This window comes from Vespa velutina, chromosome 8, assembly GCF_912470025.1.
Source record: "Vespa velutina chromosome 8, iVesVel2.1, whole genome shotgun sequence".
NCBI lineage: Eukaryota > Metazoa > Arthropoda > Insecta > Hymenoptera > Vespidae > Vespa > Vespa velutina.
The window spans coordinates 6,193,928-6,218,079 of NC_062195.1; the positions used below are offsets into that span (position 1 = coordinate 6,193,928).

The window sequence follows — 24,152 nt, forward strand, 5'->3', positions numbered from 1 at the left end:
CGTGTTCAGTTCCAATGGTATGGCGCTTGTGTATAAGATGATTTTATAAAATTTTATATGATAATATCTAAAGACAGATCACATGTGTTTAGTGTATCGCGCGTAAAGTGGTGCGCAGAAAAAACGTACGGAAGTACCGTCATAAAACGTGGAACAAAAGGAGCGTGTAACTAGCGCGCTGAACACACTGTTAATGATTCTTAATGTAAACGTAATTTTATTAAGTTGAAAGAGAGCAAAGATGTCACGTTCAAAGTCAGAAAAAAATGGGAATGGTAACAAATGCGAGTTGAGTATTTGGACACGTGCAATTACAGCAAATTCAGAATGGCCAGATAAAGTAAATATAACCTCACTTTTAACAATTCATGTTTTACGCGTCATCCTAATTTTATCCATATTTATAGTCATTATAATTGTATCCATATTTATTATTATTATTTATTGTTTATACAGGAAGAATTTCTCGATGTTGTTTATTGGGCTAGACAAGCAATAGGCATTATTGTTGGTGTAGGATGGGGTCTTATACCTTTAAAAGGTTTTATAGCTCTATTATTGTAAGTAAAGCTTGTATCTATGAGAGAAGCATATTTAAATGTACTTATATTGTAATAATTTAATTATTAAATTATTTTATATTTTTCAGATTTGTACTAGTCAATGCAGGCGTTATGTATCTATATTTTAACAGTTTTCAACAAATAGATGAAGAAGAATATGGCGGTATATGGGAGTTAACTAAGGAAGGATTTATGACTTCATTTGCTGGTTTTTTGGTATTACTTTGTTTCATAAGAATTAACTAAAGTCATAGATATATCGATATGAATTATAGAGTCAGTAATATTTATTTTTAGGTGACGTGGATTATCATATATTCAGGACTACATTTTGACTGATTTAGAAATAAAAAGTGATAACACTTGGACTGAAAATCGAATTAATTTGTAAGTGTAAAATCACTTACTACAATTGCTAATGGAAAGTGCTTTATATTCGCATATGCTTGACTTTATAAGCACTGGTCTATGTAAAAGCAAACATTTTCTATATAAAACGCTGGTATATATTAACGGCGTGTCTACGAAAGAAACGAAAGGTATCATTTTACAAAGTATGCAAAATAATATCTTCTTGCAATTTATTACCCGTAGATAATACTTGTTATACAAGAATGAATTATGTATATACAAGCCTTTTTATCGTATTAAATAACTATATTGAACTAGTTTCTTCTTGATATACTAACTTTTGCAGTTACGTCGATTGTTTGATAATAAAAACATTTTTATTGTTACAAAAAAGAATAGTAAAACAATTTTACAAGTAAAACTCATAGGTGCAAGTACATTTTTTGGTATTTCAAAACAAATACAAAAGAAAGAAAACAAATTTAACAAACAACATTAATGATCACCCAATCATCGAATGTTTGCGTCCGCGAGCTCGTACTTCTTCATATTTATTAACTATCTCCTTGCATTGAGCTTTATTCGCATAATGTTTTTGGTAGCTCTCATAAATCAGTGGAAAAAGAGTGGATACTTCTGAATGAGCGCTAAGCAAAGATCTTTCAAGAACGTATATATCAACTGCTTTATCTTCTACAGTCGAATCAATTTGTGCCAATCCAAAATCAATCATAACAAAATGATTTAAAGCTGTAAATATGATACATATTAATACCAATGTCTTTTTCTTTTTTTTTTTTTTTTTCTACTTATTTTACATGACAACTTTCAAGACTTTACCTTCATCCTCGGTCCATGTTTCATCTGAAATATTTTTCAAAAGAACATTTGAAGTCGTCAAATCTCCATGGATTATATTATTTGAGTGCAGTTTAGCTATAATTAATCCTAATCCTTCTCCTATAAACTTGATTATATGTTCTACGTTAACTTTATCTGATACATTTTCATCAATATAATTTTTTAAAACTATTGTATTTTCCATGTGCTCCATATAGATGGTACGGCGATCCAAATTGATCAGATATAACGCAGGTGTCGGTATGCCTTTAATAAAAAAAAAAAACAAAAAATAAAATCAGTTATCAATTGAATTCACAAATAATAGAATAATTCATCTGATCCAAAATAATGAATAATCTTTACCTGCAGATTTAGCACGGAGAATAGCCCGTGCCTCGGCCTTTAATCTATCTTTCGTTAAACGTTTATCTAAATCTGGATGTCTATAACCTTTGACGAATCTCTCTTTAACTATAGTAGATTTACCTAAGTATGTCCCTTTGTAGAGACACGCTTCGGCACCTTGCGATATCAGTTCAAAACCGTCCATGATTTTTCTTCCTCGTAATGAATACAATCCTACATATACATAAACGTGATTAATAATTAAGCTATTCAAGAATGATTTGTTTTTAATAATAATTAAATCTAAACCAAAGAAATGAAAATAAAATAAGAAATAAGCCGATTCATCGTAAAATAAACAACTCTTATATTAAAATTTCTTTCTCTCTCTCTCTCTCTCTCTCTCTCTCTCTCTCTCTCTCTCTCTCTCTCTCTCTCTCTCTTTATATATATATATATATATTATTTCATTTAAAGATGATCTATACTTAACAATTATAAAATCTAAATCTAAATGAAGTCTAAAAGAAAGTTAAAATAAAATAAGAAATAAGCAAATTCATCATGAAAGAGACAGAGAGAGAGAGAGAAAGAGAAGTTTATCATAGAATAAACAACTCTCTAGGATTTCTTTTTTTCTCAAGTCATTGAAAAATGATCTATTGTTAACAATAATGAAATCTAAACGAAGAAAATGTGAAAATAAAATAAGAGACATATCGCAGTTTATTGTAGGAAATTCATCGTACAATAAATATGAATCTCTAGAATCTCTCTCTTTCTATTACATAGAAACGTATCTAAGTAAGAAGAAGAGAATAGAAGAGATGCGAGAAGTCGCGCTAGCGCTAGCGAGCCGAGACGAGAACGAAACGGCGAATCGATCGTCCAGCGTCCGTGAGAGCGTCCTGCGCGCTAATCGCTATCCCGACGCTAGTATTCGCCCGTACTTTGTCGTCGTCGGTTTGTCGCTCCGTGTAACTCTCTCTCTTTCTCTCTCTTTCTCTTTTTCCTATTTTTCTCTCTCACTCTTTCTCTTTCTTTCTTTCTTTCTGTTTCTCTCTCTTTCTCTCTCTCTCTCTCTCTTTCTCTCTCTCTCTTTCTCAGGTCTCTCTATCTCTATCTTTTTTATTCTTAAAAATTTTCATTCGATACAATTCGCCAAAAATTTTCAATCAGGATTCGTAGAATACGACTCTTATTTTATCATTTTTTGAGACCAACACCACCACCATTGCCACCGCCACCGCCACCGCCACCGCCGCAACTTGTTAGGGGAAATGAGGGACGAAGTGAAGATGGACGCGAATCGGCTCATCGCCGAAGTTTACAAGCGACCCGCGCTTTGGAACCAGAGACACATATCCTATCATAATCGAGAAGTGACCAACCGCGTTTGGATGGAAATTGCAGCGATCTTCAAGCTTCCCAGTGCGTGCATCAATCCCAAAGAGGTCTTCGTTCTTGCGTTGCTCTCTCTCTCTCTCTCTTTCCCTCTTTCTCTCAATCTCTCTCTCTCTCTCTCTCTCTCTCTCTCTCTCTCTCTCTCTCTCTCTCTCTACCTCTACCTCTAGCTATCTATCTATCTCACTATCTCCTTCTCACTCACATGAATTGGGCCTACAAGCGATTTCCTCTTACCCCCACCCCACCCTCCAAAGCTGCTTCATCTCTTGCTTCTTCTCAAATGATCTAACCAATCGATTTTTTTTTTAATCCTCCCCTTCAATATTACACAAATTTTTCTTTTGTTTCCTTTTTTTTTTTTTTTTTTTCCTTTTTTTTGTTTTTGTTTTTCTTTTTTTTTTTTTTTTTTTTTAGAAATTCGTACTGTCTATTGATATTTGCGATAAAGTGAGATAAGGAAGAGAAAGGTACGAAAAGGGGTGGTGGCTCCACAGTGGCGAACTGTCGCGTACTCGCTTGTACGCATCGCGGCCGGCTTAACCTCACTTTTTTGTGTCTCCTTTACGAAATTAAAAAAGGCTCTATTTACTTTTCCTTTTCCTTGGAGTTTTTCCTTCTCTAAAAGTTGTTAGCTGATCATCGTTGTTATCATCGAACACAATTTTGTTATTAATTTTCTTTCTTATTTTCTTTTTACTTTTTCTTTTTCTCTTTTCTTTTTTTCTTTTTTTTTTTAATATCAAATCATACACCAAAGAATAAACTTGTGAAAAAAATAGAAATTATACAAAGTAAGAGATTCTTTCTATCTTTCTCATGTAGCTCTATTTAACGACCAACAAAATTTGAAAATTTTCTCTTTAATAAAAACAAAGAAAAATTAGAACAAAATCAAGATCACCAGACATTCGCGTAGATCGCACAACTATGACGCTAAGGCTACTCGAGTTAGTTCTAAAGGCGCGAGTAGCTACAACAAAACTGCGCATGCGCAGATTACACTTAAGTCAATAACTAAAGATAGTCGAAGCTAACTATATTAGTCAAAGAAAATTTTTGCAAATATTTATTAACTTTTCCCTATCGAAATTCGAAATATTTCAAACAGAATACTTTTATCTTTAAGTTTTCTTCTTGTACTACATTAATATGCGCTTATACACATTCTTTTGCGCTATGTCTACGAAATAGAAAGAAAAAATAAACCTTCTTAGGATTAGGGTTCTTAAGTATTCAGGTAATAATTCAGGTACCAACGAAATTTTAATTCCAACAAATGTCATACCCATGTCTAGAACTACGACGGAAAATATGGTTAAAATTCGTTGAGCTTATTTTCCTCCTTTTTCTTTCTTTTTTTCTGAGATAGTTTTACAAATAATTTTTTTTCTTTTTTTTTTCTTTTTTTTCTTCTTTTTTTTTTCTTTTTAATAATTTTTTCACGCTAAATGCAAATATGATCCTTCGATCGAAACGTATCGAAACATTTTTTCTAATTGGAATATATTTTCTCGTTTAATTCCAGAACCAGTATTAAAGGCTAAGTGGAAAGGTCTACGAGATACATTTCGTGCCGAGCTCAAGAAGGATCAAGTTTATCGAAAGAGTAAATATCATCGTAACAGACCAGTATGGATTCATTTCAAGAGTCTACAATTCTTAAAAGAGCAAATGCTTCCAAGGCCACCGATTTGGGAGCGTGGAAAAGCAGGTATAGATGGAGATCACGGATTAGGAGAAAACGATTCAGAAGGAATGTTGAGTAAGAATGGTACGTCGTTGGGCAGAAGTTTGGACGATAGGGATGCACTGGCTGATCATTTGTTATCGATGAGCAGTGAAAATGGAACGTTGAAAATCGATGGTATCGATCATCGAGTTGACGTCAAACAAGAACCGGAAGAGAGCTTCGATAATTTGGAATTTCAAAATGTGACGGATAATTTAGCGGACAATGAAATGATGTTGCAAAATATATCACCTGAACAAGTGTTGATGGGTGAGAATGATAATGGTATCGGATTAACGGTTGATCCTCTCGAAGGTAATCGTTTTGACGATAATTATTATTTCCTCATGAGTCTTTTACCACACATCAGAACTCTACCTGCCGATCGAAGAATGTTACTTAGAATGCAAATGCAAGAATTGGTTTACAAGGAAGTTTATAAAAAAGGTAACGAAGATGTCGATGCCTCATGAGAGAAGGAACTCGGACAAGCGTCACCTACGACGCCAAATTCAAAGAAAAAGACGACCGAACTTCGTGGAGAATCGAAGGGAGATTTGTCCTCACAATCTTCAAGAACGAAACCGTCTTCTTCGTCGAAAGCGGAAAAGGTCGCGTAGCGAAACGGAACGAATAGATACATATATATATATATATATATATACATATATATACAACAGTCTTAACAGTTTTGTTCCTTTCTACGCGTGGATTTCTACCTGGAGACAATGACACTTTCCGTTTTGCTCGTAAAACCATTGAAATTGGCCGTGAAAATCGGTAGAGAGTAGAAACGAAGACGACGGTAATGAAATGGTTTATGAATTTTTTAACAAAAATTGTTTAAAATACGCGCACTTTTTTTAATTAATTCCATTGTAAGATATCGAGTTCGATGATTTTCGAATGATTTTAATGATCATTCATTTTCTTTTCTTTTCTTTTCCTTTTTTTTTTTTGACGCACGAAAATTCGTTTTTTTTTTTTCCAAGGAAATAGAAATAATTCGATATCGATGCTCAGCTCGAACCTTGCGTAACGGTTTTTCGAACGAGCGGATGCACAAATTTCTCTTAAACGAAAGTTCTTTGTGCCATAATTAGTACGTGTATAGTACGAGGAGCGCACGAACGGGCTTCCAATTGTTACTTTGCTTTTTTTTTCACATTAATTTCGTCCATCGACGTATATAGATCGATATTAGTCGATATTATAGTATGTATGTAAATAGACATGATCGACAGAGAAACGATTGATCGATTGTTAATATATCGAATGCAAGGATATCTTATGCGAGATCGTTTGCAAAAAAAAAAATATATATTGTCGAGCATGTTATTATTATTACCTCGATGACTATAAATAATTTTCAAATTCAACCGCATAAGCAACGACGATTATTATACAATGTCTCGGTATATATAGAATCGAGAATATCATCTATTCTATCGTATTCCTTTTCTCACGGAATTTATGTTAGCGTTGACCCCAACGTGCGTTGGAGGCAATGAAAAAAAAATGATGACGACGACGAAGAAGAAGAAGAAGAGAAGGGAAAGGTAAAAGAATATCGAGCGAAAGGAAAGACAAACTAGGTCCTGGTCGATAGCGTGGGAGTTAAAATATGTATAAAAAGGGGTTCCGTAGGTTGAGAATCACTGGTACGCTCGGTACCTGCAGGTACGAACATGCAGCGTGCACCTGTGTGCCAAGATGGACGTCATGTATATACACTTGCCTGCCTTGGTAGGAGAAGTCAGTGCGCATGCGCGACCGCTCGTGACCAGTCGCGCGACTCCGTTCTCGGTCGGTCGTTTCGCTCGCTTTCGCGCTGCGACTCACGCCGTGTTCGGTCTGTCGCTCTTCTTCTCTTCCTCAGTTTTTCCGTAGTCTCTTATTCGTACGGTTGTTTGTTTCTCCATTCGTTCGTTCGTTCGTTCGTTCGTTTTTTTATTCGTTACATATACCTTTTACCATAGTCTCGACGACTGTTATTTCTATGCTTCAAATTTCTCTCCCTCATTCCTTTTACCTCTCCCTCTTGTCCACTTGTTATTACCGTTAGTCCAAATGAAGCATCTCCTTTTTTATTTTCTTTCCTCGCACGAACGAACGGGGACGAGTCAAACGCACAGGTGTTTATATCAATCTCTTGGCTGACAAGTCTCTACGGAACAAAAACGTATTATCATCTTATACGAAGAGGCATTTGCGAAACACAACGAACATCATAACCATCTTACAACATTCGAAAATAAATCTCGTTTGTATAAAATCGTGACGCGTACATCTTTCTTCTACAATTGGAATATATCTCGAAAATATATATTCTCTACCATTCACTTCATCCCTGGCTTACATCTTCTGAATCATCATTATCTTCGTCATTATTTCAAGGTGAGTCGACTCTCGCGTAACGTCTTTTGGCGAAAAAACCTGTTTCTTTTTTTTCAAGGAATTCTCCAAATCATCGACCTTGACCTTCTTACCTTTCAATGTTCTCTCTCTCTCTCTCTCTCTCTCTCTCTTTCTCTTTCTTTTTCTCTCTTTCTGTTTGTATAATCGCGATGCACCAAAGAAAATAATTTCGGTATATTACTATACAACTGATTGTGATATGTATACCGAAATTTTCAATCTTTTTTATTCCCGTATATATTCGAATCATTTCTTCTCTAAACGCCGCAATTTTAAAGGTATATATGTATGTGTGTGTGTATATATATATATATATGTGTGTCCTCTTTTGTGCTGCGTCTTTTGTTTCCGCCCGTTGTGTCGTCGCGTTTCATTGGATCTTACTGGAAAAGAAGCCGTAAGACTGTCGGGATCAAGTGAATTTCGAAGAGAAATAATTCCTGACCGTTAATATTCTTTGTAAAACTTCATTTAGTTTCTCTCATAATACTCTCCTCGGAACCCTTTTATATTTTTACCAACTGTCGACATTATTTGAAGAGCTGTTTCGGTGTAAAAAAAAAGAAAAAGAAAATAATTATGATGATTATTTTATAGCTTGTGTTCATTCCGATTAGAGGTGATTGTAAAGAACGATGTAATGTTTGTATTATTCGTATGCAATATTTTAAATGTATGTATGTATTGTATGTATGTGTATATGTATTACGAGCGTGGTACACCAGTGTTTGTTGTCATAATCACAAGTGAGAATATTTTTGCAACGATATATAAACGTCGGGATAACAAGGTAACATTTCGAAAACATTCAAACAGTTTCTCCTTTTCAAACATATTACCTATAGTTTTCTGATTCGTCGTAAGGTATACAAAAGGTAGATGCAATCTTTCACGATTGTATGTAAATAAAGTTGAAAGAACAAGTTTGATCATTCATGAAGATCTCCCTCTTGATATAAAAGAAAGAAAAGAAAAAAAAAAGAAGAAAAGTAAAAGTTACTTTGATCGTACAATAGACTGGAGACATTACACATCACGACGATTAATATTTCTTTCAAGTTTCTCTCTCTCTCTCTCTCTCTCTCTCTCTTCCTATGGTAATTATTATTATAAAAATATGTGTTTAAAAGCTAAATAGTATTACGTTCGATTCATTCGTTTTTGTTGTTCTCCAATCATAATGGCTGCGACCGCTTAACTGCCGTTCTGCTTTCTCTATGATATATTTAACGTTTCGTCGATAACGCGGAATCTTTTTTTAGTTGATCACTATTAACGAACGTACGGCACGTACGTTTCACGTGTAACTTCAATTATATCACATTGTCTCTTGTGGGATTCTTCTTTGTTTGTTTTTTTTTTTTCTTTTTATGAATCATGAAAGATTAAAACTAATTGAATTTGTTTGATTTTTTTTTAACATGAATCAGTACTTGTGAATAATCGATATGCGAGTTAATAATGAGATATGTAAGTATTTACTTTGAAAATAATTGTTGTCGTTCAAATTTCTTCTTCTTTTTCTTTGTCTTTTCTTTTGTTTCTCTGTTTTTCTTTCGCTTTTATTCCTCCTACATTTTTATTTATTTTATTTCTATTTAATTTATTTCCCCTTCATATATATATATATATATATATATATATATATATATGTATGTATGTGTGTGTGTATGTATGTATATATAAAATTTGTCATCTCACGATAATCAGATACGTAGTACATACACCTATCTCTCACGATCGTAACTACATAACTCGGATATCAAAATGATGTTATAATTAAACGAACCGAGAAGCGTCAAACGTATTTCCTTCCTGTGGCCGCGCTTTCGAGCTCGCTCTAAATAACGTTACACTCCTGGAATTCAGCGATTTGAAACGCATTTATGCGTGTAACTTACATACACGAATAAGCCTGAAAGTTAGTTGAATTTCATCGAACAAAAAAAAAAAAATGAAAGAGATAGATCACAACCGGTATATTATTTTATAATTACATACATATTAGATACGAATAATAATTAAACAAAGAGATAATTCGAAATGATGTTTTTCCTTTATCAAATTAGATCTAAAATGTGTAATTTTATCATCGAACGCGTTTTGAATTCCAAACGATATATCGACTTTACAAATCGAAAGAGCGATGTTCTCTACGTAAGTAAGAAATAAAAAAAAGAAGAAGAAGAAGAGATAATGACTCGTCAAGTAATGCAATTTTAATGCAACTCACGTATATTCTTTCTTACCTTTTTATTCTCCTTCGACGTCACGCGTATCTATTTTCGAATTATTCCACGATAATATATACCGGTTCATCGTAACCAACTACATACTACTACGATGAATAAATGATTCAATTCGTGCTTATATACGCTCAATGATCAAACGTCAAGAACACCATACGGTGATTTTTTAATTAAAAAATTCTCGATGCATTCATTATTATCGGTGATCTATTTTTTTTTTTTTTTTTTTTTTTTTTTTTTTTTTTTTTTTTTTTTTTTTTTTTTTTTTTTGAAACATTTTGAAAGTACTTTAATGGTAAATTTTAATTGCATCTAACTATTAGTGACTAAAGAGAGATAGAAAGAAAGAGAGAGAGAGAGATATATATATATAATATTTATAATTTAAAAAAAAAAAAAAAAAAAAAAAAAAAAAAAAAAAAAAAAAAAAAAAAGCCGCGCTAATTTCTAGAACGTTTGGAAAATATTTTGGTGGGAAATTTGAATCGTACGTGCCCTGTAATATTCAAAAATAAAGAGATAATGTAATAAAAAAAAAAAAAAATATGGATGATAATTTCTGGATTTTTCGGAAATATATTTTAACGGAAGATTTGAATTGCACGTGACTCGAGTGATCAGACAGAGTGATATATAATATAATAAAATAAAAAAAAAAAAAAAAGAAAAAAAAAGAAAGAGAAAAAGAGGACATTGAAGGACATCATTCTTGTATATACCGTGACGTCACGCTTCGATCAACGACGAATCCTTGATCCGATTTCACATGATGCTTTCCAATGGTGCATTGAGTTAAGAAGGGGAGAGCATGTTGATCCGGAATAACGAGGAAAGGATCTCTGGCACGCGTTGCTCTTCTTTTCTTAATCTCTCTCTCTCTCTCTCTCCTTACACACACACACACACACATACACATACACATGCACACGCACGCGCTCCTTTCTTCCTTCTCTATAAAAAAGGAAACAAGACCGCATGGACAACTACTTCGACGTTCGTACTATTTAAAGAGGAAAGCTTCTGGCGAGTTTCCAGGAGTGTTCCTCTTGATCTAAGAGTTTCTGAAGTAAGTTCAAGGGATGTATTACTGAAAAAGGATCTACATACAACTCTTTTTCTAGTCAATAGATAACGGATATCGATGAAAACACATCATCGTGTAACGCCCCTTCTCGAACTGATCGGACACTCCCTTTTATGATTATCTCATCGAACGGTTCCGACTGGTACGACTTCGTCCCGTTGCTCGGTTTAACTTCATTTGAAATCATGAGAATTTTGATATAATCCAACCATAGTTTCAATAGATATTACGTAGTTTAATTAGATATCAATAGATTTAATATCATTTCTCTTTTTCTTTTTTTTCTTTTTCTTCTTCTTTTCTTTTTTTTTTTTTTTGTTTTTTTTTTATATTTATTTATACACTTTTAATCTTAATCAAGTATCAAAATAACAGTTAATTATTAGATTTTCTATTCCGTTCTCCGGTCCATGTACTTTCAACGACACGAGCGCTATCTATCGAAAGTTCGCGACAAAATTGCGAGTTCGACGAACTATCGAACACTACTTTTGTTTTTTTCTTTTCTCTCTCTCTCTCTCTCTCTCTCTTTCTTTCTTTCTTTCTTTTTCTCTTTCTCTTTCTCTCTTTCTTTCTCTGTAGAAATTTTTCCAGTAAGCTTTAAGCACGTGGGAAGTGTTTATGATATAAATGTTACACAAACACATCACATGCGCACACTCGTGTCGATGTAAATACGATCCCATCGTATATAAGGTACAAACGAAGGAGACTTCCTTCTTACTGCGTGAAATAGAAAGTGGGATCGCTTCGTGAGACTTATATTTATATATAAATATATGTATATATGTATGTATATATATATTGGTAGGAAACATACATAACCATGCATATTGAAGAATCGTATATAAGAAGGGAAAAAAATAATAATTTCAAATTGATCGAACAATGCAGAATTTTATTAATAAATATCATTAAAATCAAGTAAAATTTCTCGACAAGTTTGTAGATCTAATCTAAAACATAATCTTATATTTATCGTTTCGAAAAAAAAAAAGAGAAGCAAAAACAAAAAATACAGAACAAGTTTACTTCCCGACTAATTAGGGTTAACACAGTTAGATTTAACATAGTTAGGTATACATAGATGATGTTTCGCAAGTAGGGAAATAAATGCGGAGGTGGACATGGTGGAAGTGGAGATGGATGTGGATGTGATATATACAGCCCTTTATTCACCGAACAAGTTTTCGTCGTCGTCGTCGTCGTCATCGCCGTCGCCGTTGTCGTTGTCGTCGTCGTCGTTGTCATCTTTTTCCCTCCTGTTTCTCAGCATTTCTCAGGCCTGACTCACTGTAGCATGACTTCGGTGCGCAGTTCTCACGCTTTTCTCTGACTTACTCGTTCAAATTTTCTCACAAACTCGCTCACTAGATATATATATATATATACATACATACATACATACATATATACATACCTATATTTGCATCCCTCGACGAACGTAAGTGTGTAAGGAAAAATAAAAAAAGAAAAAGGGGAGAAAGAGAGAGAGAGAGAGAGAGAGAGAGAAAAGAAAGATATAGGGATAGAAAGGGATGTAGGGACGTTATGGTTGAACATGCAACTCTTTGCTTACAAACGGTTGGGCACTCATCTCAGTGGAACGCGGCTCCGCCTCTTGCTACAGTCAGAAGTTAATTTTACCTGCGTGATTTTATTCGTGAACTTGACAGGCCAGTTGGATCTGAAAAAGCACGAGTTAACGACACTGGTTTTGAGAGAAGGAGAAAGGGAGATCAGTCTCTCTCTTGACTCTTGCTCTCTCTCTCTCTCTCTCTCTCTCTCTCTCTCTCTCTCTCTCTCTCTCTCTCTTTTTCTCTCTATCTCTAGAATGTCTTCGGTCTGACTCATGCCTTTCTTCCATCGCTGGAGAACTCCTACTATATCTTCTGTCCCTCTCTTTCTCTCTTTCTCTCTCTCTCTCTCTCTCTCTCTCTCTCTCTCTCTCTCTCTCTCTCTCTCTATTTCTGTCTCTCTCTGTTTCACCTTTCGTCCTTTAACAACTCTATTCTCTCGAATAGTTATTTAGTTACATGGATAAAGTTGTAGAAGCAAGTCGTCGTCGTATACCATGATGTGTCCTGTCTCTTCCTAAAAAGGTGGAGAATATCGTGATCGGATAAACGAAGGATGGTAAGCTCCCGTTCTTCGTCAACGGCTATTGACGATAAGAACGAAGAGAACGAGGAAAAGAAAAGGAGAGAAAAAGAAGAGGAAGAAGAAGAAGAAGAGGAGGAAGGTGTAAACGGTGGTAACAACAGAGATCATCCGTCGTTGCTGTCTACCGTAGAGGTATTAGATATTGTTGGCGAAGCAACAGGCAGCGCCATCTCGCCGAGAAAGAAACGAAACGTTAAGAGCGTGGACAAGGACGAGGGGAAGGGGAAGGGGGGAAGGAGGACGAACGCTGCCATCGCCGACGACGACGACGACGACGACGACGACGACGACGCCGCCGCCGCCGCCGCCGAATGGGGCCGACGGAGCAACGGCGGGCCACCTCCCTCGCTCTCAATGTCGTTAGACCTGCAGAATCATCCGATCGGTAGCGCAAGTCCGCAAAACGACTCTGGAGATTATTCGAATATCGGTAGCGGCGGCGCCGGCGGTGGTGATGGTGATGGTGGTGCCGGTAATGGTCCAGGTCCAGGTTCAGATCCAGATCCACTTATTATAACCGAAACTAACAACAACAATAACAACAACAACAACAACAACGCTCTTTCCTCTTGCAATATAAAACTTATTGGTAATAATCGAGAAGAAGAGGAGAGTTACGAGGGCTTTGGCTTTGGCTCCGACTTTGGTTCCAGTTCTGGTTTCGGTTCCGTCGAAGTTGACGCCGACGTTGAACCCGAAGACGGCCGAGACGACGCCGATTCACCTGGTGGCAGTAGTTCGGCACCCTCTCCTACCGGTAGCAATCCTTTCGGCAGGTAAATTGATCTTACATTTTTTCTTTCTTATTAAAAAAATCTTTTAGGATTTCTCTCTCTCTCTCTCTCTCTCTCTCTCTAATATTCTTTCTATTTCTTTCTCTTTTTCTTTTTCTTTCTTTTTATCTATTCATCCATCTTGCGATCGTTTTAAATTCTCGCGCCTTGGGTCACGCGGTACCGCATCGTGGCCATTTCAGAACCAATCAAAAAACACCGTTCGCCAGGACGACGAACGTCATCGTCGTCGTCGTCGTCGTGTCGTTGTCGTTGCCGTTGTCGTCGTCGTCATATCGCTCGAGTGCAACGTGCTATTCGTACTGGAGAACTTATCGATTCGTCCGAAAGGTGAAATTCATCGTTCGAACATTGCCGCAGTGTGGTAAAACGGAAACCGCGATTTCTACCTCCCCTCCCTCTCCCTACTCCTTTAATCGGTGCCCCCTTTTCTTATCCTTTCTCATTTATTCCTTGTTCTTCGTTTTTTTTTTCTTTTTTCTTTTTTCTTTTTCCTTTTTTCTTCTCTATTTTCCCGCAACTTTTTTTTATATCCTTTCCATTGGAATTTATTCTTTCTTATTTCCCGTTACGCTGTTTCGGTTCGGTTCTCCATAGTTGGTTAAAAGGAACGTGCATAAATATGTCCGTATTGACGATAAAAGTATACGATTAATTTTCTGACTGACAAAGGTCGCGTCAGAACTATTGTTTACGTTACACTCGTGCACGCTTGGAACGTTGTTAATTACCTTCATGCTACGGTGAATCCTAAAGAAGCTTTCCTTCAGATGATGATAATAATAGTACTTTCTTTGTACAATTCTTTTCTTTCTTTTTTTTTTTTTTTACACTCACCAAGGGATTGTTTCCCGATGATTATTAAGATTTCGGTTGTATTCAGTAAAAAAAAAAAACTGATCTTCGTTCTCACGATCGTGTGTGTGTGAGCATATATACACACACACACATTCCTACATATATATATTCATATATAATATATATATATATATATATATATATATATATATATATATATATACATACGTAACTATCATTTCTAACGTTTCAAACTGTATCGAAAGTTTCGCACGAGAAGAGAAAACAAAGTTAATGCCATTATTATTCCGACTACTTCCTCGAGTTATTAATCTAATTTATCGTATTCTACGGGAAGCTTAATAACATTCAATCCCCTTATCCCCCCTTTCCTTCCACATTTACTTTAGAGAAAGAAATAGAGATTATCACAGTAATATAAGTTAAATGCATTTCCGTCGAAGATGATTATGTTCTTTTTATTTCTCTTTTGTTTTTCATTTACATCACGTTCGGATAAATTGTTTTTTTTTTTCTTTTGCTACGTTATTTTCAAAAAAAGAAGAAAAAAACTTTTTACATACACACACACACGCGCGCGTGCGCGCGCGCGTATTTTTTTTTTTTTTTTTTTTTTAATAGAGGTATAAATTTTAGGATAAACGATATTATCTTTCTCTTTTTTCTTTTTTCGTAACTTCTCATTCGACAAAATTGAATCATTAAACAGGTATGATCATTCGAGCATGAAATTACTTTGAGGTTAAGCGTGACTACTGATAATTAATATTATGATTACACAGATGTTTAAAAGAGAAGATAATTTAATGATCTCGTTAGGTTTAATAGAATCAATTTTGGTTGATATGTAGTGATCGTAGGAATAATAATAGAAATGTATGTTGTTAATTAATTTAAATCATACGCATCGATAGAGAGGAATTTATAGAAATTATTTGTATGGTTTATAAATTTTAATTTGAAATTTTTTTATTATAATTATCTAATCCGATCGAACTCTACGAAATTTTCACTTTCTACCAATATCATACATTAGATTGAGATTTAAAACAATTTATTCCTTTATTCATATATTTTATCGAACCTTCATTTCATGCGTATAGTAACTTTCGATTTATTTATTTCACGTAGAAAGTAATCTTTTGCTTTGTATTTATAATAAGAATATTGAATATAACTGATCGTACTTAATAAATTTATATATAATTCATGTAAATATAATTATTATATGAATAATTTATTGAAAAATAAATTTACATTTATAAACTTAAATAAACGAAATTATATATATATATATATATATCGTATATAAATTTATATATAATATACATAATAGTACATAATAATATATTTATAGACAGGTAGTATAATAATAATATACTATTTATATTATTATAGTAGTATATAAATATGTAAATATAGTATTTCTTTTTTATATAAATCTACATTATTAATATTATAAATTTATTATATATGAGATCAATTAATTATTATTTACTTATAATAACTTTATATAATCAATTATATTGAATCTCAAATAAGTTTTGATCTTTCTTACAGAAATCCGAGAAGTCCGAATTCGACCATAGGAAGGCATTCCTGGCTTCGAACGTCCCTCAGACGAACACCCCCATGGTAATATATACATATATATGCGTATACGTACATAAATATATATATATATATATATATATATATATATATATATATATAAATAGATATATTAAAAGAAAAATAAATCAAAAAAGAAAAAGAAAAATATTATCTTGCATATCATAAACGAGTATTTGCAATTTTGCTGCGGGAACTTCCGTCGATATAACGATGGCGAAACAAAGACGTGTGAAAAGATGGCGTGCGAAAGAGATCGTATGTGTAAATATGTCTTTCTCTCTCTCCCTCCTCTCTCTTTTCTCTCTCTCTCTTTCTCTCTCTCTCTCTCTCTCTCTCTCTCTCTCTCTCTGTACATTATCGGCACAACGAAAGATAAGAAACTGAATTTCAAATTTTTCCAAGCCACAATGACCTTTGTTTTTCCTTTTTTATATGTAACTATAATAAACGCTTTTCAATGGTAATATTTAATTTCGAATATTTAATTCGTTGCAATTTAATTTTATTCTCGTGCATACCATTCATACACGCATACGATCCATGCACTTGAACCGTGACAGAGAGAAAAAGAAAAAGAGAGAGAGGGACAGAGAGAGAAAGAGAAAGATGAGAGATGAGAACTTGGCTCATAGTCAACATCCGATAAATCGGTAGATAGTCGACCTCGGTAAAAATATTCTTAGCTATTAGCAGCTCGATTACGATGGCACGCTGTAATGGTCGATAAGAATCAATTGGTTGCTTTTAAACGTTGATAAAAGGTCTTTCTTTCTTTTCCAGTTCCGGGAGAAAACGGATCAGTTCAAATGCATTAGCGAGGTAAGAATCATATATTCTCTAAATGATAACCAATATAATATATACAAAATAAATTAATCGAAGTAGGTACCTTACATTTTAAATAATGAACAATATCTAAATGTGATAGAAAAAAAGTCGAAAAAAGAAAGTATAACTAGTATTCTAAACGATTAATGATTTTGAAATATATATATATATATATATATATATATATATATATATATATATATATATATATATATATATATATAAGAAAAGAAATGAAAAAAGAAAAAAAGACATATAAAAACACATTTTAAATAATTTTTTATTATTAATCATGATTAATCAATTATGTTGTTATAATAATGATCATAAATAATTTTCGTATATAAAAGAAAAAAATATGTTTATATAAAAAAAAAAGATATGCTCTTGTATACGGACGATTTTAAACAAACTGACGTCATGATATGATAATAGATGATGGCGTCATTCGGAGATGAAAAAAAAGAAATCGGTAACAGGGATCTTTTCTCAAAGATCTTCAACGCCAACTCCGTTTCGTGACGCTTCGAGAAATTTGATCCTTTCACAGAATTCTAAATTGAAAGAGAACTTTCTACTATATAGACGTTTTATATATTTCAATTGTACGTATATATAATGAATGTATATATCCGAATAGTGAAAAGATTTTATTTCGATATTGCTTAACTCGTATATTTTAACTATAAGATATATATAAAATAATTAAATAATATAAACATAATAAAAAAATAAAAATGATAGAAAATAAAGTAACGTTAACAAATTTAATTAAAATTTTCTGTACTTTTACTTCTAAGTATTTACTATATTTAATTTTCTATTTATAAGTATTCACTATAATTGATTTTCTATTTATAAGGATTCATTTTTAATTTATCTGCTATACCTACTTATATTTCAATTATGATCAAATTTGAATTGAAACCAGGCGAAAAACCATAGCAGTATTTATGCCACTTGATATTTAAAAAAGAAAGAAACAAACAAACAAAAATATAATATTTATAATTTCTCTAGGATTAAACACAAAAAATTAGAAATCGATTAATTTTATAAATCTAGTATTAAAATGACGATGTATGATATATAAGAAAATATTTGCTAAAATATCTGTGTACTCCAATTTTTCTTATTTATTCTTTTTTTATTTTTTATTTTTATTATAGTCAACTCTATCGTAGCGGTAGCTTCAATAGTTCGGGAAGAGGCTCGAACTGCGACAATACGGACGATATGTACAGCGATGTGTCTCTTGAGGAAGACTTTATCGATCTCAATCATAGGGTAAGTGTTTCAATTCGCATGTTATTATATTCGCGTACATACATTTATATGGTGTGTTAAAAAAGATTTACAAAAATTCTACGTAATAACAATCGAAGAATAATTTTTTATTGAACATGAAATACAATTCTGCAACGTGAGTATAAAAAATAATAGCTTGCGGTATATAACTACATATAACATAATTCATTATATAAGTATACGTGTTCAAAACAGTGTACTCAGAGAAATACAATGTCGAGTGTAGATGTATTATCAAAAGCAATTCGTCGTCGTTGTCATTTCTTTTGAATATTATCCATCTACTTCGAATGTCTTCCAATAGAATGACGGGTCTCATTATTGAATATTACATTGAACCAATCAATAATTTGATATATGGACTCTGAATTAGATTCGAACGGGACGGTTTAGAGAAAGATTGTATTGGATTGATCAATAAGTAATGCGTTGGAATTTTCAATAATTTAATTAATTTTCAATAAATATCATACTGTAATATTTTATATTAACAATGTATAATATCTTATATCTGAATAAATAATAATAATAGAATTTTTTTTATATTAAGAAGATTAAATAAATGCTATAATATGTCTTCATTGAAAATTTTTAGTATTTTGTATCTGAATAAAAAAAGCATATCTAAATAAAAATAAATTTTGTATCCAGTATTTTTTTTACTAAAAATTTTGACATTACTTGTAGTATCAATATTTGAACGTCAGAATGTAATCAAATGAAACTTCAAAGATCTCAATTAACCTTCTAAATTTAGGTGTTTTTTTTGACATTTGATTTAATAATATTAATAACGACAATAATAATGTTTTCGTTTTAATCAATAATTTGATATATACTGATTAGAAAGAAAGAAAGGACAGTAAGGATAATTTTTTATTTTTATTATATACATAATATAAAATGTGCGAATAAAAAAATAATATATACCGATTAGAAAAAAAAAGAGGAGAATGGTAAAAAGATTTTTTATTCTTTATACATAATACACAATGTGTGAATAATAATGATATATACTGATTAGAAAGAAAGAGACGAAAAAAAAAAGAAAAATTATTTATTTATTATACACATTATACAATGAAAACGTTATATACTACTGATTAGAAAGTAAGTCCGGGAGAGAAAAAGAACTTTATACGCATCATACTGTGTGTATATGCATGTGCGAATAAAATCGGTATACATACAGTGATTAGAAAAAAAGAAAAGAAAAGAGAAAAGAAAAATTTTAAATCATTCATCTATCTGATGTGTCCCACAAAACAATCTTGTGATTCCTCGTCTTGTCCATCTCACTCTACTCGTCAATCCGATCGGATTAAATTACCATCATCGCACCATTCTGGTCCTTCTTATGGTTATTATCCACAACCTTATCCTCGTTATATTCAATACGAACCATACGGAATTCATCGTCATCCGATCCCAAGTTATCCATCTTCCTGCTACAATGGCCATGAAAATTTCGATGAAGTATATTCTGAAAGCAAAGGCAAACTATCAGGAAAATCTTGGTACTTAATCATTATCCTTATAGTGATTATCCTTGTACTCGGATTTGCTCTTTATCGTACACTTTCGAGAACAAATCAAAGATTTCGAAACATTAGACAGACTAATCTTATACCTCCGATACAGGTAAAATCGTTAGTTTAATATGTGTTAAACCTTTGTACTATACTTATTTATGTCTTGTTTGGTATTTGTTAAATTTGATATAGTGAATAGATTTTAAATTATCTAAAAATATAACGAGCAAATATAGTGAGATATCGAAAATATTAATATCTTTTTAGTTATATTCTGATTTGATGCTTTTTGATATCTCATTATATAGAAAAAAAATATTTCTTTTTTTGTAATATTCTAATTTGATATTTTTTGATCTCGTTATATATAACAAAAAAAAAATATATATTTTTTTAATAATATTCTGACTTAATATCTCTACAATATATATATATAACCGTGTACTTTCTAAACGAATTTTCAACGAAATTATTTTCTTCTAATTTATTTTACGAATTAAATACGATTAAATAAATTTATTAATTTCATATAGACAGTGAGGAAAAAGAAAGACTCCATACAAAATTGTCCAACCGAATTTGTCCGGTGTGCTGGCATGATATCAGAACTTAGGAAAGAATGCAGTATGCCTTGTAAACAATGTAGAAAATTTCCTATAAAAATATCCTCTCCAAAAATCTTCAAACCGATCGATATTACGTCAAACGAGATCGACGAGGATGAAGAAACTTTGAATATAGGAATGATCGATATTCCGCGTTCAAAAATTAACATAGCTACTGATACACCGAGTCTCAATGCAACCAATACCGAATGATCATAAAAGAATCAACGATAAAATAAATATATTCTGCGATAAGACATAAAAAAGCAAATGCTATAAATGAAAGTAAGAAATAATGACACGTCATTTAACAGCATTGATCATTTATTTCAAATAAATCAAACGTATTTATGATTGGTTTGTATGAAAAGTGAAAGTACGTATAGTATATGCATATGTATGTTGTCTAGATAATTCGTATTTCGATTGTTCAATAAATTTAATTTCTCATTTGTTTATTGAATAAATATCATTAAAAAATTTTCTCGAGATATCTTCAATAAGTTCGGTTTAAAAATTCGTAAAAATTAATTCGTAAAAATGTGTTACCAATAATAAAAAATTGCAAAATTAAATTTCTTCGATCCGTTGATAAATCTGATAAGCGGCTTTGCGACAAGCGAAACTAGAGCGAGGAATGGCCTGTGTTAAAACGTCATGCAATGGTTTCGTTGGTTGGGTTGGATGGTCCTTCGTGAGTTTCGTGTTGGTCGTAGCAGCATTAAGTTATTTGGGATATACAACTTACAAACAGTGGAGTAGTAGACAGGGATGAAGGATTAATCAAGAAACATTATCATTTTTGAATGACTATTATCTACGAAAACAAAAGGTACATTTTGTACATAGTAATAATAATAACAATAATATAATATCAATCAATAGTTCGCATTTAAAGTTATTAAATAAATGATTGAAAATTTTCTAATGATTAATCAAGAAGCATCGTCATTTGAATGACTATTTTAAAAAGGTACACTTTGTACCTTGTATAATAATAATAATAATAATAATAATAATAATAATAATAATAATAATAATAATAATAATAACAATAACAATAATATTAATCGATAGTTCATATATAAAATTATTAAATAATTGATTAAAAATTTTTTAATGATTAATCAAGAAGCATCGTCATTTGAATGACTATTTTAAAAAGGTACACTTTGTACCTTGTATAAAAATAATAATAATAATAATAACAATAACAATAATATTAATCGATAGTTCATATATAAAGTTATTAAATAATTGATTAAAAATTTTTCAATGATTAATCAAGAAACATTGTCATTTTAATGCTTATTTTAAAAAAGTACACTTCGTACCTGCTATAATAATAATAATAATAACAATAATATCGATCGATAGTCCGCATTTAAGGTCGGCAATATGGCGACCGGAGTTTTATTCCTTGCTTCTTCGCGCTAATATAATCTCTCACGTGCACCATAAGACACACATAAAATCGACAGGAAATATTGAAGAGGACGTTCTCTCCATTTTCGCATAAGGCAAGTCCGAGTATGTGACCTCGAAACACTTGTGTAGACCCACGTTAACTTCCTAATCCGCCCATCCCTTGTCCTAAGAATTCACCCACGCATAAAAGAGATAGTTATAGTTATATACCATTCATGGAAACATGTATACGGATAGGAAGAACGTTAAAAGAAAAGTAAGAGAAAGAGAATACATTTAAAAAAAGAAACGTAGAGAGAAGAGAATACGAAAGTTGACGGAGAGAGAGAGAGAGAGAGGGAGGGAGAGAGAGAGAGAGAGAGAGAGAGAGAGAGAGAGAGAAAGAGAGAGAGAGAGAGGAAGAGAGAAAGAAAGAGAAAGAGAGGACGAAAAAACAAATTTGAAAAGGATAGCACGTAGTACGTTAGATATTCTCCTTCTCTTTATTTTCTTCGAGTAGGATGTATTTACTCGCGCGCATCGAATTTATAAGGGGTGGGCGTTAAACTGTATTCGATGTAACACAACACAATGCAACACACACAACACGTATATAACTTATATACATGCCTCTTACGTGACATATGTACACGTGTTAAACGTAAATACACATGCCACACATACGCACACATATATTCATTCTCTCGAAGTTATCCGAGAGGTAGTGTGGAAAGCAACAGAGAGCACAAATAGCATCGTTCGCTATCGTTCGGTTACTCCCGGCGAGTGATCGAGAGTTGAGAACGCGCGACACGAGGAAGACGAATGTATTTGAAGTGCGCAGCAAATGAGAACGTAAAGTGTGCGTTAAATTTCCTATCCTTCATTTCGTCTATTGTACCAATTTCTTTTATTATTGTTCCGTCGAATAATCAAAGGATATCAAAGGAAAAGAAGAGTGTGCGCAGCGACATTTGTTGTTGTTGAGGTTATGTTCGTGGTCGCGTGAGTGGGAGCGAGATAGACGATGCTTTATTGTCATCGTCGTTTTATGGCGCGTAATACGCGCCTCGTCTCCGTCGTCGTCGTCGTTGTCGACGTCCAGAAGACGGTGGATGATAGAGCATCGAGAATAAAGATGACGTCGATGACGTGACTCGATTTGAAAGAGAAAGAGAGAGAGAGAAAGAGAGAGAGAGAGAGAGAGAAAGGAAAGATAGAGAAAGAGATAGACAGACAAATTAAAAAATAGAAAGAGAAAAAAGAGAAAGAGATGGAATCGCGACGACCGAACGACGATGACGACGATGATCGAGACGACGATCTAACGTCGGACTCGATCGATCGAGATGATCGAAGTGCTACCACTTCCGGGGAGGGACCACCCTCTGGACCAGGTGCTGGTCTAGAGTACGACCTCTGGGAGGGACAATTTCAGTTTGTCGGCCAGGTACCCCGTGTCGCAAGGACGCCCAGACGACATGTTCCTTCGCTTACAGGACAAGTAAGCTTTATCATACCATCCCTCATGACATTTCTTTTATTATTCTTCATTTTTTCTTTTCTTTTTTTATTTTTTCTTTTCCTTTTTATTCTTTTCTTTTTTATTTTTTCTTCGATATTTTCATTATTCTATTAATCGTTTTTCTTCCTATGAATTTTCCAATACATGCTACTTAGGTATCATGTTCCAACTTTTCTTGGTACGATACGAAATAGAATGATTTTTTGGTATATTGCCAACGTCAGTACAGTTCAAACGAAATATTTACTTGATCGGATTTTTTTTTCTTTTTTTTTTTTTTTTTTCTTTTGCATTCTTTGGTTTAATCATCTAAAGAAGCCTATACTATACCAGAGAATATTAGTGATTTTGTTCTTTTTTTTTCCTATTACATCTCGAAGCTTTCGATAATAGGATAATTGTGTTAAGTCGGCTTCTATTATTTGTTTTTGTTTAAACTACGAGGTTTACTATAGACACATGTTATAGATATCTTTATATATAAAAGGATATGTTATGTGTATATACATCAACGACAGAACGATCTATCCACGTGTTGAACGTCTATCTAAATCAAGGTTGTAACACG

At 32.8% G+C, this 24,152-nt stretch overlaps 5 protein-coding genes across 13 annotated transcripts in view; 4 read left to right on the forward strand and 1 right to left on the reverse strand.

The window, feature by feature from the left end:
- LOC124951124 (respirasome Complex Assembly Factor 1) lies at positions 1-3,356 on the forward strand. Of its 5 annotated transcripts, none has more exons than XM_047498951.1 (5): positions 1-340; positions 457-560; positions 650-779; positions 861-950; positions 3,321-3,356. In XM_047498951.1, the coding sequence occupies exons 1-4, from the start codon at positions 242-244 to the stop codon at positions 900-902; spliced, it is 375 nt and encodes a 124-aa protein (XP_047354907.1). In that variant the 5' UTR covers positions 1-241; the 3' UTR covers positions 903-950; positions 3,321-3,356. The 5 variants fall into 5 exon arrangements, 4 of the variants coding, with proteins under 4 accessions (XP_047354907.1, XP_047354906.1, XP_047354905.1 ...); XM_047498950.1 differs by lacking the exon at positions 3,321-3,356 and adding an exon at positions 1,517-1,946; XR_007101522.1 differs by lacking the exon at positions 3,321-3,356 and adding an exon at positions 1,517-1,946 and having other exon boundaries at positions 2-340; positions 861-1,102.
- On the reverse strand, positions 1,270-7,388 carry LOC124951120 (EKC/KEOPS complex subunit TP53RK). Of its 3 annotated transcripts, none has more exons than XM_047498944.1 (4): positions 6,977-7,388; positions 2,121-2,336; positions 1,755-2,021; positions 1,270-1,664 (listed from the first exon to the last, which is right to left on the reverse strand). In XM_047498944.1, the coding sequence occupies exons 2-4, from the start codon at positions 2,305-2,307 to the stop codon at positions 1,417-1,419; spliced, it is 702 nt and encodes a 233-aa protein (XP_047354900.1). In that variant the 5' UTR covers positions 2,308-2,336; positions 6,977-7,388; the 3' UTR covers positions 1,270-1,416. The 3 variants fall into 3 exon arrangements, with proteins under 3 accessions (XP_047354900.1, XP_047354898.1, XP_047354899.1); XM_047498942.1 differs by lacking the exon at positions 6,977-7,388 and adding an exon at positions 4,099-4,457; XM_047498943.1 differs by lacking the exon at positions 6,977-7,388 and adding an exon at positions 3,494-3,662.
- LOC124951115 lies at positions 3,383-6,625 on the forward strand. Its single transcript, XM_047498932.1, has 2 exons — positions 3,383-3,533; positions 5,035-6,625. The coding sequence occupies exons 1-2, from the start codon at positions 3,383-3,385 to the stop codon at positions 5,709-5,711; spliced, it is 828 nt and encodes a 275-aa protein (XP_047354888.1). The 3' UTR covers positions 5,712-6,625.
- LOC124951108 (rab11 family-interacting protein 4A) overlaps positions 6,818-24,152 on the forward strand; it is a 20,137-nt gene continuing 2,802 nt past the window's right edge. The window contains exons 1-5 of one of the 3 annotated variants that reach the window (XM_047498916.1): positions 6,818-7,635; positions 13,036-13,928; positions 16,326-16,400; positions 17,160-17,198; positions 18,377-18,494. In XM_047498916.1, coding sequence (XP_047354872.1) covers positions 13,123-13,928; positions 16,326-16,400; positions 17,160-17,198; positions 18,377-18,494 — 1,038 coding nt within the window. In that variant the 5' untranslated portion in view covers positions 6,818-7,635; positions 13,036-13,122. The remainder of the gene's footprint in view (positions 7,636-13,035; positions 13,929-16,325; positions 16,401-17,159; positions 17,199-18,376; positions 18,495-24,152) is intronic. The other 2 variants (XM_047498919.1, XM_047498918.1) reach the window with 2 other exon arrangements.
- The window catches only part of LOC124951125, a 2,344-nt gene continuing 380 nt past the window's right edge, over positions 22,189-24,152 (forward strand). The window contains exon 1 of the mRNA XM_047498952.1: positions 22,189-23,563. Coding sequence (XP_047354908.1) covers positions 23,333-23,563 — 231 coding nt within the window. The 5' untranslated portion in view covers positions 22,189-23,332. The remainder of the gene's footprint in view (positions 23,564-24,152) is intronic.

What these genes read in the sequence shown, in the direction of transcription:
- LOC124951115 (XM_047498932.1), top strand. Translation starts at nt 3,383, where the DNA reads ATGAGGGACGAAGTGAAGATGGACGCGAATCGGCTCATCGCCGAAGTT. An exon ending in AGCGATCTTCAAGCTTCCCA is followed by an intron (nt 3,534 to 5,034) that starts GTGCGTGCATCA and finishes GTTTAATTCCAG; the next exon opens with AACCAGTATTAAAGGCTAAG.
- LOC124951120 (XM_047498944.1), bottom strand. Translation starts at nt 2,307, where the DNA reads ATGGACGGTTTTGAACTGATATCGCAAGGTGCCGAAGCGTGTCTCTAC. An exon ending in TCTCCGTGCTAAATCTGCAG is followed by an intron (nt 2,022 to 2,120) that starts GTAAAGATTATT and finishes TTTTTATTAAAG; the next exon opens with GCATACCGACACCTGCGTTA. An exon ending in AACATGGACCGAGGATGAAG is followed by an intron (nt 1,665 to 1,754) that starts GTAAAGTCTTGA and finishes TCATATTTACAG; the next exon opens with CTTTAAATCATTTTGTTATG.
- LOC124951124 (XM_047498951.1), top strand. Translation starts at nt 242, where the DNA reads ATGTCACGTTCAAAGTCAGAAAAAAATGGGAATGGTAACAAATGCGAG. An exon ending in ATTCAGAATGGCCAGATAAA is followed by an intron (nt 341 to 456) that starts GTAAATATAACC and finishes TTGTTTATACAG; the next exon opens with GAAGAATTTCTCGATGTTGT. An exon ending in GGTTTTATAGCTCTATTATT is followed by an intron (nt 561 to 649) that starts GTAAGTAAAGCT and finishes TATATTTTTCAG; the next exon opens with ATTTGTACTAGTCAATGCAG.